This window comes from Scomber scombrus, chromosome 7 (genome assembly GCF_963691925.1).
Source record: "Scomber scombrus chromosome 7, fScoSco1.1, whole genome shotgun sequence".
NCBI classification, from domain to species: Eukaryota; Metazoa; Chordata; class Actinopteri; order Scombriformes; family Scombridae; genus Scomber; species Scomber scombrus.
The window spans coordinates 26,570,163-26,585,548 of NC_084976.1; the positions used below are offsets into that span (position 1 = coordinate 26,570,163).

The 15,386-nt window shown below is 38.5% G+C and overlaps 1 protein-coding gene across 1 annotated transcript; it reads left to right on the forward strand.

The window, feature by feature from the left end:
• The first annotated feature begins 675 nt into the window (after positions 1 to 675).
• rragca (Ras-related GTP binding Ca) lies at positions 676 to 14,888 on the forward strand. Its single transcript, XM_062421979.1, has 7 exons — positions 676 to 1,032; positions 4,284 to 4,487; positions 6,764 to 6,963; positions 9,493 to 9,607; positions 10,785 to 10,927; positions 11,287 to 11,435; positions 12,900 to 14,888. Exons 1-7 carry the CDS (start codon positions 850 to 852, stop codon positions 13,052 to 13,054), a joined length of 1,149 nt encoding a protein of 382 aa, XP_062277963.1. The 5' UTR covers positions 676 to 849; the 3' UTR covers positions 13,055 to 14,888.
• The last annotated feature ends 498 nt before the right edge of the window (positions 14,889 to 15,386 follow it).

Here is a 15,386-nt window from a genome sequence, read left to right on the forward strand (position 1 = left end):
TGTCAAAGTGACTGATGCATTATGGAGATGTTGCACTTAACAAAAAAAGCATTGATAATTCATATGTGCTCTTGTTTATAATTGTTTATATTGTATATATTTTGTTTATAAATGTCATGTTGTCAAACACTTAAACAAAACATAAACATAAGCAAAGGTATATTATTATTATTATTATTGTTGTTGTTGTTGTTGTTGTTGTTGTTGTTGTTGTTGTTGTTGTTGTTGATGATCGAGTGATAACTGTTAATTCCGATATTCTCGACAGACCTTGAAAGCCTTATCTCTACTGTAGTGGTGTTTTGCTGCCATCTGTTGGTGTTTAAGGAAACCACCGTAACTGACATAACACTATTTGGTTTGCTTTCAACAACCTTTAGCGAATATTCACTGATTTTTTACAGCAAATGAAATGTATAAATACTAATATATCGCTAGAATATTAAGCAGCATTTTTAATCTGATTTGACTAAAGCGTGTTTTAGCTTTATTCAGGCGATAGGTCACAAAACAAGTCTGAGTACTAGTCAGGTGACAGCGTCGAGCCTCAAATAGAGTGACAGCCCGCTCGACCAATCACAATCCGTATCGCAATCCAGCCAGCCAATCAGAGCGAGCAGAGGGATGGGATCAAAGGCGAGTTTTTCTCTTTTTTTTGCAAGGGAGAGGAAATCCTAAGAAAATGTGTGGGATCACGCTCGGTGTTTCGAAGTAGCTTGGGCTTTTATTGACAAGCTATTTATCCATTTTTGTGACGGTACTTTGACGGTGCATACCAGCTGTGTGTGTGTGTGTGTGATAAGCAAAAAGGGGGGGATATAAGGGGGAAGCGACCGTCGTTGGGTCAAAATGTCGATTCAGTACGAGGTGGAACAGCTGGCTGACAGCTACGGGGTTGCGGACTCGTTCCCCAAAGATTTCGGCTATGGTGAAGAGGAGGCCGACATCGAGGACAGCCCGGCTCCGTCTGACAGCAAACCGAGGATCCTGCTCATGGGTTTGAGGAGAAGTGGCAAATCATCGATACAAAAGGTAGCGTAAAAAAAGAAAAGAAAAAAAGCCTTTGCGCCTTTCCCTCTGCTTCAAGTAAACGGGACATTAGCCACCATAGCTAACGAGGTAGTTTAGCATGTAGCCAAGTGATGATAGCTGATAAAAAACAATCAGTAAATAACATATGTCCAACTACACAGCTAGCCACATCTTGCAGCTAAGTTAGCTTTCCACTAGTTGTCTGCTAATATTAGTGTAGCTGTGGCAAGTGAATTATTAACCAGCTGGATGCATCTCCTCTCACTGATCTGTGGACATACAGCATGTGACTGTATGGTTAACAACTAGTTCAACATGCCACATATATCTTTTTTTAGTCCGTCCCACCCAGCTGTGAAAGCATAGACTAGGTCTTAATGAGGAGCTCTCACATGACAGACAAAGCCGGCCACACCTTTTCATTCTGCAAGTCATAACACTTTGTTTTCCAATCAGTGCAAACACCTGCTGTATGGTCAACATCCTCTTTCCCCTCTGTGTGTGTGTGTGTGTGCTAATGGGGCCCCTCACTGACCCCCTCACTCACTCAAAAGCCCATTGTATGTATGCACTCTTCTTCTTCAAGTTTCCATTTAAAGATAGGGGTCACACGTTTTCAAGTGTGTCTTCATCTTCAAACAACATGTCATGTGCCCTTTATGGACACTTGAATGCATACTGGCTTGTCATTTATTTAGTTTATCTGAAGCTTATATGAGGCTTCAGCAGTCTGAGTTAGTCACATTAAGTGGATATCTGTCACATTTACAGTCCCCCCCCCCCTGTTGAGCTGTGGTGGAAGTATAGTAACAAAAGAGGGACTTTAGCACTAAAAAGTCATATGAAGCTTCATATAAACCTTTACACTTTTGCACAGAAGTAGGAATGTGGATTTTAGCCCCCATTACTAACATTGAAAGTGCATTATGAAGGTATCGTCTCATGGTCATTAAGAGCATAAGGAGTGGTGATGGCAGGAAAAAACAATTTCAATGTTCATTTGGGAACCTGATTGTCGCTTTATTACAGACTTGGGAAAAAACCCATCCAGAACAACCAGAACTTCCATGATTTCCCCAAAGATTTTGTTTAGCTGAGCAGATCCTGACACATCACTTCTCATGTTTAATTGACTTATTATTTGATGTGTTAAAAGTACCGTCAGTCATTAAATATTCGCAGCACTTTGGGAAATAACATTCTTGCTTTTTCTAAACATGAAGCTTTGCCTCAATGTTTTGCTTTGTTAAAGCGTACTGAGTTTTAGGAACATCATTGGAAGTGGTCTCTTGGTGACGTGGCCCACCGTCACTATAAAACACTACAGACACTCTCATGCTAGGATAATACTTTATAGAGCTATTACTGTTGATTATTTCTTCAGTTAATTTGTTAGTTTGGTTTATAAAATGTCAGAAATGTCCATCACTGTTTCCCAAAGCCCAAGATAATATCCTTAAATGTCTTGTTTTGTCCACACTGCAGATATATTGAGTTTAATATCATATCAGACTAGAGAAACCAGAAATATTCACATTTGAGAGGATGGAATCAGAGGATTTGGACATTTTTCTGTTTTGAATTAAATTTTTTGTCTTAAAATTGACTCAAAATGGTTCATTCATTATCAAAATAGTTGCCAATTCATTTAATAGTTTGAAATTAACCCATTAATTGTTGCTGCTTGGATACTTTATCTGTGTTAGTTTGTGGCACTTTCATTACATACAACTTTATTAAGAATATGCGTCATATAAGGAAGCATAAATGTAAATAATAAAGATCTTAAAGCAGGATTTTGACGCAGGATTCCTGTACAAGACATGGTGGCACATTAAGTGAATAATGCTTGACCTGCCATAGTTGATATTGTACTTTGGGCCCCTCAGGGTTGGTGCCACTTTGCCCAGGTGGTAATCTAACCTCGACCTGAAAGCCTTTTTTTGTTTTTTGTGATCTAACAAACTCTTACAGCACAGTTGCCTGTCTCCATCATGTTGTTGAAGTCTGCCACTTTCAGGCTGGCACTGTGGTTGAATAATTGATGAGTTGCAGTTGTTCTTCCTATGATATTTCATTATTTATGTTAAAATTCAAAAGGGAAGCAGAATCATGCGAGATATAGCGTGACGCACCAGTGGTCTATATGTACTGCCTAGAGAAGAGTAATAGTAAAGAATTGAACTTTCCTGTACTGAAGTGTCCATGCATTATTGTACTGTGTTTCTTATAATCAGCACACCCTCGAGTCCAAGATTAATGTTCCTCCCCAGTAAGCCTCCAGTCTGAAAAACATGTGATTTGGCTTTTTTCTGGTTCATTGGCCTGTGACCTCATTGGCCCACACATTGATTTTTTTTTAAAAGGCAGTAATGGAGCACTTACTCAACCACTGTAACTCATTTTCTCACGTTACCTGTTACTGTACTCATTATATGCAGACAGTGTTCAAGCTGCTGTCTCACTGTCTGCTGAAAAATGCTGAATGTAGATTGATGTGTGTTACATCAGAGTAGTGAGTCTGCAATATTTTGCCCTTTCCCTCTCGCTCTGCATGTGACATCTGGGTGATGTCTTTGTGTAATCTATGATAAAGGCTAAAATCACAGCACAACTCTAAATACATTACTGCTGTGATAACCCCACCAAAGATACATTATGGCTGTAACTAATTATTATATTCAACATATTCAGTTTATTATCATATCATATGATTCATATGAGATATAATATATAAAGGAAGCAGCATGTCTTCACAGTTGAGAAGCTATAATTGTGGAATTTTATGGTATTTTTTACCCCCCAAAATGATTGAATATCAAATGCTTATACATACATACATATTTTATTTTCCAGTTGATCAACTAATTATTTAATCGATTATAACATTCATTGCTATCTTAGTAACTTAAGAAGAAAACATCTCTAAAGTAAAAAAACTTTTTCAAAGGGTAGTCACTTACTGCATATTCTATATATATTTTTAGCCATATGATAAAATCTTTAGTTTTACATCATTTCATTAATAAATTAGATAAATAATGTTTAAAAGTGTGTAAAGTCAAAGATGTTTTAACACAAACTGTCAAGATGTCAGATCAGTTCATAGCGTTACAATGACCAGAGTAAGCATATAGTGTGTCATTTCATTTCATTCTAGTATCTCTTATTTTCTGTCTCATTCTCCGAATCACTTAAATCAGTTCATCTGTATTCATTCTGCTTAAAGACGAACACTATTCTGATTTCAGGTGGTTTTCCACAAAATGTCTCCCAACGAGACCTTGTTCCTGGAGAGTACCAACAAGATCTACAAAGACGACATCTCCAGCAGCTCTTTCGTCAACTTCCAGATCTGGGACTTCCCCGGCCAGGTCGACTTCTTTGACCCCACCTTTGACTACGAGATGATCTTCAGAGGAACCGGGGCCTTGATATTCGTCATCGATGCTCAGGTGAAAAACAGATGTGGTTAATTTGACACGGTTACAAATAGAGGAAGTGGATCTGTGGTGTTCCAGCTGCTGTGAAAACAATTTCAACTTTAAACTTAGCCTTCAGGCCCCTGACGGATACAAAATATGACAATGTACTGTAGCTTCCATCTCATCTAGATGACTCAGCATCTGGTGAGGTTCAGTAGAAGCTGAACTTTGCTTTAACCCCTGACAAATAATCTTTACAGAGTTGATGAACAGCCAGACCATAAGAGACAATTACACGCTACAGCTTTAATGCCAGTGCTGCTCACATGACCCTAAATGCTTTCAAGAAGTAATCTCAGCTACGATGTTAGCCACAGCTGATCTGATCGCAGGCTTTATATCTACTCGAGGAGGTGCATCAAATTCAATTTGTCCCAGCAGCTGCTCACACTGTGATACCTGAGGAGACTTGTTCTTGTCTCACTGTTTTGAAAGACAATGCAGCGCTGCATTTCCTCATACCTCATTTAAAAAGAACGGCCTTAGAGCAGCAGCTATTAATCACCTTTGAATGCTTTTAATAGTCTTGATTTTCCTGTTAATGTTATCGCAGTGAATTATCTGTGGCATAGATACTCTAATTGCTATTGTATTTGGCTGTGCTAAAATATTCATAAGGGTTGTTTGTTGAAGGTTTATCCAGGCAGAATGTGGTCACATGCAGTGTTGAGAGACTTCATAGTAAGAGGCTTTGTTAGCTTTGCAGTGTCCATTTATTTAAATGAGTTTTGTTACAGTATAGCAAAAAATATAGACGATTAATTAAATGCTGATTGTGTGCATGAATGCAGTCAGTGAAGATAAATGATCTTTAAATAGGGGCTAAATTATTCTCTTAGATTTTGTAATACATCTATTCCCAGATTTGTCATTTACGTACTTGAAATATGTACATACCGTACATTAGTGCTGGAAAGTATACCGATTCATCTGGTGTACCAGTTTCATTTACCCATACAATATGAATTTTTCATAAACCATCACTCTAGTGCATAGTTGACATAATTGCTGTAACTTTTCAGTAGGAGGAAAAATGTATATAATTACCACGAAGAGCACTACAGTCAGGAGAAGCTGTGTAGAGTATACATGGGGAAACCCCTATTAACTGTGTAATACTTAACACGTATGCTTGGTACAGTTCACTTGGTGACCAGGTAGCTACGTTATTAAGTTTCAGAATTAGATTTGGTTACCAGGGCAACCTCAGTCAGCCTCCCACTGCTTTAGAAATAAACAAGATTTTTACATGAATGGCTTCAAAAGTTTGTTTGTGAGTCTGAATGGAAGTAAAATAGGAAGTAGCTGTTTGTAGCAGTATTATGGCTAACTGCATAGGGAACTACATTCAGGGCAGTTTGTTTACTTCTGAGGCTGAGGAAGTAACTTAGTTGAAAAGTAGCAAAATGCTTCATGACTGCACGTTCCCAAAATGACAAAACATACACTGAGCAGTTTTCATGGACTACCGCGGGAAGATAGAGACGTACATACTGTAACTCCTCACACAGTTACGTGTTGAAATCGTGTTTTTCTTACCGCGTGTGGAGCTGAACGATTGATCCAGCCGCCCTCGCTCTTTTATTCCAGTTGGTTTTGTGGAAGTGAAACAATCTCCAGGATGAAACCATTTGTAGTAGTTACACAGCTGGGATTACTCTCAGTCGTGGATACTTTTAGTTTTTCTGAGTCTGGCAGCAACATGTCAGACTGCAGAAACAGCAGCAGTTTCCTCGGAGGGAAAGTCCACTGTATGTTGACTTTCCTGACGATTCTTCTGCCTCCATTCGTCATTTTTCTTCTTTCGATTGTTTTATCTCCTCTCTGTGTACTCTGGCTTCAATAAACACGCTTCGCCATTCACACTCAAATGACTCACGATCGGCTACAGGAAAATCAGTCATTGCACTTCGTTTTTTTTTTAGCTTCCTAACAGTCGAACCGCAGTGAAAGTCAGCCGCAATAAACCAGTGTCTGCAGATGAATATGAGGGTGGTTCGCTTAGCTGGCAAACTACCCCAGATATAGATCTGTATGTAGTTACCCATAATGCTGCTACAGGCAGCTAGTAGTGTATTTACTTTTATTCAGACTCACAAACAAACGTTTGAAGTGAATCATGTGAACTGTACACCTGACTGTAGAATTTCAGTCATGCAAACAAAACCAACCCCAAAACCCTGTCATATCCCGTTCAATCGCCCAATTCATGTATGTGTGTTCATGCTTTGTCTTCTTTGTTTCAGGATGATTATGTGGAGGCACTGGGTAGGCTTCATCTCACTGTGTCGCGGGCATACCGAGTCAACCCAGAGATCAACTTCGAGGTGTTTATCCACAAAGTGGACGGACTGTCAGACGATCACAAGATCGAGACCCAGAGAGACATTCACCAGAGAGCCAATGATGACCTGGCGGACGCTAGTTTAGAAAAGCTGCATCTCAGGTACCTTCTTACACACACACACACACGATACAGGATACTATATAATAAATTTATATTTTAAAGGCTATCATATCAGCATTAAATTATTTATTTTAGAATAATTATTGAAACAAACGCACAGCAGCTCCCTGTAGACGTATAGTCACTTTATAACCACAAGCCAAATCAAATCAACAACTTAATAAATCCACAGACTTTTGTTGGGATGTTTGCATGAAAAAAAAAAAAAAAAAAAAACGGCACAAGTCATCAGACACACATTGTGTTATATTCTCAAAGTAATGCTGCAGCAGATTTACTCAACATAGCAGCTGATCAGAAACCTGAAATCTGCCTGAAAAAAAAGCATTTCCACATTCAGACTCTGATTACTAAACTAACCTCACTCATCTGCTCCGAGTGTTACAGAACTACAGAGTAACTTCCTCAGGTGTCTCTGACTTGATGGAGTTGACTAACAGACTCAAGCATCTTATGCGGCATAGTGCTTTTATTTTTAGAGGTGGTTTGATTTCGTTTTAACAAGTCAGCAAAACAGGGGCAGAGAAACACTTCCTAACATAATTTACTCATGACGTCAAATGATTTTCAGCTTTTCTTAAAGCTCCGTAAGATAGAAACCAAGACCCACGAACCCTAATGCAGCTGCCCCGTCTGTAACTTCACACTGAGCACAGATCAAACAGGAGCAGTACATGTAAACCCTCTTTTATCCACATATTAAAACTGTGTGTTTTATTGTACATTTTTATCCTCACAATTGTCATAATGATGTAGATAATTCTAATACAGCTTATTTTATGATACAGGTGCTATAAAGGTGACTTTGTGTTGTTTTTTTTTAAAGAGGATATATGACTCTAAATAGTTGTCTTCCCAGAACTGACTTTGTGTAAATGGAAAAAAAAAAGAAGTTGTTACATATACGAGGAAGTAGATGGTTATGAGTAACTGTGGTTGCTAAGTTAAGCATATTTTATTTTGTTTTTTTCGTAGCAATTCTCTGGATTACGCAAACTATGTCCTCCAATAACATGGAGGTGTTAACATGTCAGCCTTATACTCCAGCTTGTCACTCCTCCCACTCAATTCACTTTGTACTGACAGTGAAAATTAGGCTGCGTTCACAAAATCTTATTATATACTGATGTACTTTAAAACATTTAAACATCCAAAAGCTTGATTTAATACCTCCAAAAACTCGCACTGTTCATGGAATGTGTTTATTTGTTTGTGATTTGTGCAACAGCTCAGCTCAGAGCAAAACCAGATTACTTGCTTAGTCCTTGGAGAGAAAGCTGTGGCTTTTTAATGCGGTTGTCCCGTCAGTGGAGGAGATGTTTGTGTTCGTCTACATTCTCTTTGCATTACTGTGAGATTCCTCTTTGGCTTTCTAATGAAGAAACCGTGACCTGTGCTCAAATACCAGAGCGGATTATGATTCCAATAGCCTGACATACTTACGATGTATAAAAGAAGGCAAAGGTCCACATTTACTGATTTATTCTTTGCTGCTTTTTAAGCAAAAATGCCAAATTTGACATGTGATTATTGTGAATGTTTTTTCTTTGTTACACACTAGGGGATTGGGGGGGTACAAAGTTTTATCTTATTTTGGGATGAAAACACTCAAGATAATTTAATCAGGATAAATTTCACAGAAGACAGAAGATTAACTGATGATTACTGATAATCCAATAAAGCTATTGAGTGCAATACTAATTATTTGCTTAAATGTAAGAATTTGTTTGCTTTTTAAAAAAATGTTATACTTTCAGTTAAATATTTTTTGGCCTATTTGATCTTCAGATGAATTAAGAAGATAGTTGTATATAAATCTGATTAATTATTTTCTGATATTCAAATATAAAACAACCTTTAATTGCAGCCCTCAGCCTGACACACTGTGTCTAAAGTCCAAATGTGTTATGTCCCACATTAAACAGGCTGTTCTTGCTGAGCCTGGTCAGCTCTGCAGCAGCTTTACTGTTTATGTTGGGGTTGTGTTGGCAGAGGCAGCACTGTGTTTTATGTGGGGTGAGATTGTTGTTTATTCCGGTTAGACAGCCTGACCGGCCCTGGATATATAGTGGAGCAGAGGGAGCTTTTTTTTCTTCTTTCTCTGCCCTATGTCTCAATGCTGCTTTATTCACTATATTACTTTGTAAGTTGAGCTTCTGCGTAGAGTTTAGACCGTTCATTTGACTCAAGCCACGAGTTTCCTTGAGATATGATCTTTTATTTATGTATCTCAGTATCTAAAGTGCATAAGTCATGTGTGTCCGGTGTTGCAACAGTCATATGAAGACGGTTTAAAAAAAAAAAACCAACCCTATTGTTTTCATCTCTGTGTTCTCAGTTAAAAATGCTTCGATTAAGAGCTCTCGTCTACAATCCGGCTTCTGGCTGTCATATAATCTCGTGACTGTCTGTGTTTTTACCTGCTTTCGTATGCGTCGTTTTGAGGAAGTGAGAAGTCCTTCTGGCAAGCAACTGCTTATTCACTTCCTTTTTGTTGATCTCATTCAGCTTTTACTTGACGAGTATTTACGACCACTCCATCTTCGAGGCCTTCAGCAAAGTGGTGCAGAAGCTCATCCCCCAGCTCCCCACTCTGGAGAATCTCCTAAACATCTTCATTTCTGTAAGTAGACAACAGCCCTGAAACTAAACTGTATGTCAATGAAACTTTTTTTTTTTTTTGTTGATGTGAGTCACTGTCAGCCCTGGTGCCACTAGTTAGCCCTCCTGTCAGCACCCATCCTGCTTTATTGTAATGCTGATGTTTTGACCATGCAGAGGATTTCTAACTTATTCTCAGTAATACATATTTAATTATACTGCTGTTGATAAAATATCACTGGGAGAGAATGACCTCATGGTGTGAATATTAGAAGTATAACAAGCAGTCTGACTCGCATGATATTAAGTTATTCGTTTTTTCTGCACTTACTAAGTTGGTATGGTTTACTGTTTCCAGACAGTATATTCACTGCAGATATATCTGTATGGGCTTATATGTCTATCAACTCATAAATAACAAGACATTCAAGTACAGAAATGCCAAAGATATGTTTTAAAGCAGTGTCACCACTCTACAGTATAGTATATGTATTGTCCAACAGAGTAGTGACAGTTTATATTTCATTGGTAAATTGTCCTGCATTGCAAATGTCATTTAAAAAAAAATATTATTTATTTATTTGTTAGTTATGTTGTGTAAATTAAATTAATTAATGCTGATTTTTCATTAGCAGATTTAGAAATTGAAGGTATCGCTATCTGCCTCGGGTTATAGTTCAGATAGTCCTCAGTGTCAGAAAAGTATGTTTAATGGAAAACAGTCAAGTTAAAATCTGTGTGTGGGTCTTGAAGTGAAACCATTTCTCCCAGGTACTGTGAAGTGAACTTTAGTATACAGTAGATGTTATAGTTCATGAGAGTATTTTATTTCACTCTTTGTCGTGAGACTTTCAGGTCAGGTTATGGTGACACTCAATATCTGTTTAGAGCTGAGAACAAAGTGTGATTTGGGTTGCATTTGCATACCCTGTTGTAAAACATCCTGTCGTGACTTTAAAGTTGCATTTAAAACATTAAGTTAAATCCTGTAACTGAATCAAAATGAAGCTGAATACTTCAGGTTGAGGCCAATCTTCTAAAAACTGTCTTTTTACTCAGGTCATCTTCAGAGATTATCCTGTTTCTTTCCCACATTATAACTCCTTATTCTCCACTTTCTTTCATTTGTCTTCCCCTCCTTCATTTCTCTTCTCACGCTCTTTCCTCCTCTACTTTCTGCCTGTTTTTGCCACTGACAGAATTCAGGGATAGAGAAGGCTTTTCTGTTTGACGTGGTCAGTAAGATCTACATCGCCACAGACAGCTCTCCTGTAGACATGCAGTCTTACGAACTGTGCTGTGATATGATCGACGTGGTTATTGACGTCTCCTGCATCTATGGGTGAGTGTGTTTGTTTGTACATTCATGTAATGTACCAGAGAAGTCAGACTTGGGTTACAAGAGTGCTTTCTGCTCCGCCTGTCATTCAAGTGAATTGAAAATGTAGTCGAGAATATCTATAGAGTAGATTTTGAATTAACTTCCTGTATAAATTTGCATATTGAATACAGACAACAGATTTCATTGAATCTTCATGCTTTAAGACATGGAGTTCACCCATGTGTTGTCTGAAGAGGCTTTCTTCCTGCGAGCATAACTTAATTTATGCATGTATTTGCTTAATTAATGACCTCATTGGCAAGCTGCAATTATTTCCCTTTTTCTTCTGAACATTGCGGTGGTGTGTTGTGTCACATTAGTCTGAGGGAAGACGGCAGCGGCAGCGCTTACGACAAGGAGTCCATGGCCATCATCAAGCTCAACAACACCACTGTGCTGTACCTGAAAGAGGTCACAAAGTTCCTGGCCCTTGTCTGCATCTTGCGAGAAGAAAGCTTCGAGCGCAAAGGTAAGCTGTCGGAGAAACCTGTGACCCCCCCCCCCTCCTCTGCAACTCATCCGGTATTATTTGACCTTTGCTTTGTGGCTTTGGGTCAAGTGGCTTCAAAGTCTTTCTAGCAATGCAGCAAGTCTTTATCTACATGGATACAGAGTGGGTGAATCCAGTAAAAGGACACCTGTACATAATGTTCACTTTCAATTCATTAAAGTGAAATTTCAGTTCATTAAAGAGTAGTATTGTGCCTTCATGAAGTTGGGAGACTTACTAGAGACAGATGTTATAAAGAATGGTGAAAAATTGATTCATTGGATGCCAGGATATCCTGATTTTTGGTCCTTAGAATGAGTGAAGCTCCAAAAACACTGTTCATTGCGTTAAGGTTTGAAGCCTGGATGAAGATAAACCCACCTGACATCATGAGGGATATTTTTCCTCCAGTTTGAAATGTTTGTCCATGCAAGAATGTTGTAACTTTTAGGGCTGTTGTCTGGTGGGGTTTATTTGACTGCAGTGTATTATGATGTAAGGTGCTCATAGTTATTATATTGCAATATAACAAGACCACAAACTACACTCAAACACTCAAATGTAACCATAGTGTTGAATCAGTGCCTCTCTGACAATCTCAACTACAAATCAACATGATCAACCTATAAATACAGTGGATGGCTATGTAGTTGATTTACATTATTATGTTATAAATTCCTTTTTTTGGTGGCATCATATATTTTGATGTGAAGTCATACTTGAATCTTAATCTATGAAATAAAAGCACAGACTATAATCTGAGGATGTTTAGTGCATGAACATGATTTATATATTTTCCTGAGAGTCTACTGTCACTACTTTTCTTGTTCATGTAGTAGATTTTGCCAAATATGTGTTGTGTATAGTCAGGATCAATCAGCATATCAGACTTAGTTTTTGTCTTAATATTAGTTAAATTATAGACAGGAGAAATGGGAGAAAGAAGGTATGACATGCAACAAAGGCCCCTGGTCAGAATCAAACCGAACATGTTGCTCTTATATGGTTAAATTATTAAATACAAGGCCACCAATGTGTCCCAAACTTTTGACTGACCATATGCAGATATTACAACAAAGTGAGACTTCAGTATGTTGGAGAGACATGAGGTGTGGGCTGCAGTTTCCTTCAAAAGTTGAACTCTTTCTTTGAGTTATAACTCCGTCAAATCTGAACACACACACATGAAACACATATTCTTAAACCTTTTCTTCAGTATTAAAATAAAACAGTGATATTTGTCTGTACATCCATGGATACATCACAAACTGAGGAAGGAAGGAAAGCGCTGATAGTGGCTAATTAACTATACTTTTAATGGTGCCAGTTTTCCAAATTACAACAAATATAGTCTTAAAAAACAGCTTATATTATCTGGGTTTTCTCTGAGTGGTGGTCCATAGTGTCAAACTCCTGATCTAATGTATCTTTGTCTTTCCTCAGGATTGATAGACTACAATTTCCACTGTTTCCGGAAGGCCATCCATGAAGTATTCGAGGTGGGCGTTTCCACCCAGCGTCCAGCGGGCTCCCTGGCGGTGGGCTCGCCCTGCACCAAGGCCGTTGCACTCAATGGCACGCCGCGCAACACTGTCTAGACACTGACGCAAAATTTAAAAAAAAAAAATGCAAAAAGAGGGTCGAGGAAAGGAAAGATGGAGAAGGGCCAGGGAGCCTGTAAGAGGTGAGACTACTAAACTTTGGGCTCACCAGAGCACCAATCACAATCCCTTGCTCCCAGCACCTAAAACACTGAAAGACGGCTCGAGCCAAGAGTGTGTGGGAGCAGCACTGGAGCGTAGAGGGGTCAGGCTTCTCAAGCTAAGATGGAAGGGAAATTCAAGTATGAAGGACATCAAGAGAATAAAACTGCAACTGGACAGGAAAAGCTGTCCAGGATCTTTTTAATGGATTTCCTGTTGCAGTCAGAGGCTGTGATGATTAGCTGCTGGTCCCTCTATATGAACAATGTGGGAAGGAAAAAAACAAACATTTGACGTAACCTCTCGCTACGGACAAGCTGTGATATCAGTTTGCAGGATTAGTGATGGTCTAGTGATGAACCCACGCCGACCACTTCTGTGCTGATGAAAAAGATGGTGGTGATGTGAACTGCCAGTCCTAACCCACACATGTTCAAAGATGGCCTTATGTAGATAAAGCTTGTCTGCAATGCAAGCTTTCTCTCACTACCACTCACCTCACCCTACCTGAATGCTGCCCAGAACTTGCTTTTTGGTTTCACTTGTGAAGGGAAAACAAGGTGTGCAGACTAAAAAGGGATTGTGCTGTCCATATAATTTGGTCGTGTGCGTGTGTGAGTGTGTGTGTAGATATCTATGAATGTATGTATGAGTTAGTGTGTGTGTGTGTGTGTGTGTCAGTGAAAGGTTTTGATTAGATCCCAGATTGGGCTGTGCTGGTGAAGGATCCTTACAGAAAGATAATGTTTCCTTTTCAATAACAGCAAGCTTAGCAAAATTAAACTATTTTCAATCAGTGAAAGTAACTTAACTGTGTGTACTCCACTGTAAATCAAAGTTATCATTGACTTTCTGATAAGTTGTAAAAATGAGTTTGGCCAGAGATTCGAAAAGGTCTTTGCAAACGCACTGCCAAAATGATTTAATGATTCAGAAACTGTTAAAACAGTAAAATTGTGAATATATCATGATTCAAACTTTTATTTCTTACCATCTAAGAAAAAATATATTAAGTCTGGTTGAGGTGAAAGACGGAGGGGTTTCAGACTCCAGATTGGTTTTCTAAAAGATTTTAGGATGCTTTAAACTTGCATGTTTTCCCACCTACAATTTAAGTCCTGCTCAAAATGATTAACCCATGTTTTGTATTTAGTTTGGCTCTGTTCAGCAGGATCCACAGGAACAAAATGTACCCATTCCAAGCATGCATACATCAGTGTGTTGTCAACTTGTATCAACCATAACACTGCTCTTTGTATTCAAAGGTGAGAAAGTGAAAGTAAACTAACCAAGAAAATTAAACAAGAAGGATTAAAAGACCAAATTTCATTACTTTCGCTATTACAGTGACATGTGAGATGTTCACGCCTGCATTTTTCTGTTTGTTTAATCAATGGTGAGATGTGGGAAATCAGATTGACTGTGTCCAAAGAACAGGAACCTTTCTCACGAAGCAGGATTACCTACATTTTTTTGGACCGCTTCACTTGTACAAATTTCTAACTTAATTTCATTTACATCAGTCCACTTTCCAGATTTGATGGACTTCTCCTTTTTTTCCTCAGTTACATTCACTAGATAAACCTGCTTCATGACACAGGGGAATGATCTCTACCCGGTCATTATCAGTCACCTGAAAATAAACACTTGCACATCAGAACCGTGATGGATGAGTGACTTCATGTATTGTGACGCTATACTGTGTGAAATAAATGAAAATTTAAATTTTGTTCTTGATATTGTTATAATTGATGCAGCAGCACATTAAATCATTTCAAAGCATCCCAAATGAAAGATAGAAATGTTATTTTATCATCTTAACTTAACCAAGACCTACAAACAAGCACAAGATGGCGCTGTAGGACTGTTCCAGGGTTCCCTCACAATGCATTGTTATTCATTTTTGCCCCTTCTCCCTGCCCAATAACTGTTTTCATACTTGTTAAATTTACAGAAAGCGTGCATCATCTGCTGAGCCTGTATGGTGAATTATATGGCCTGTTAAAACAGGACTGTAAATGTCAGCGGCTTCTATAACCGTTGCATGCAACACAACCCCTCATTTATTTGAGCTGCACTATGAGCATAATAGGTTCAAATGGATTACTCCGTATTGATCAAACGTGGGGTTTAGCTCACATCCAATTTGTAAAGAAGTCAAGATCATGGTGCATGGATATTTTCTCTATCTCAACAGATTAAATTACCTTTTAACCATGATTAATTT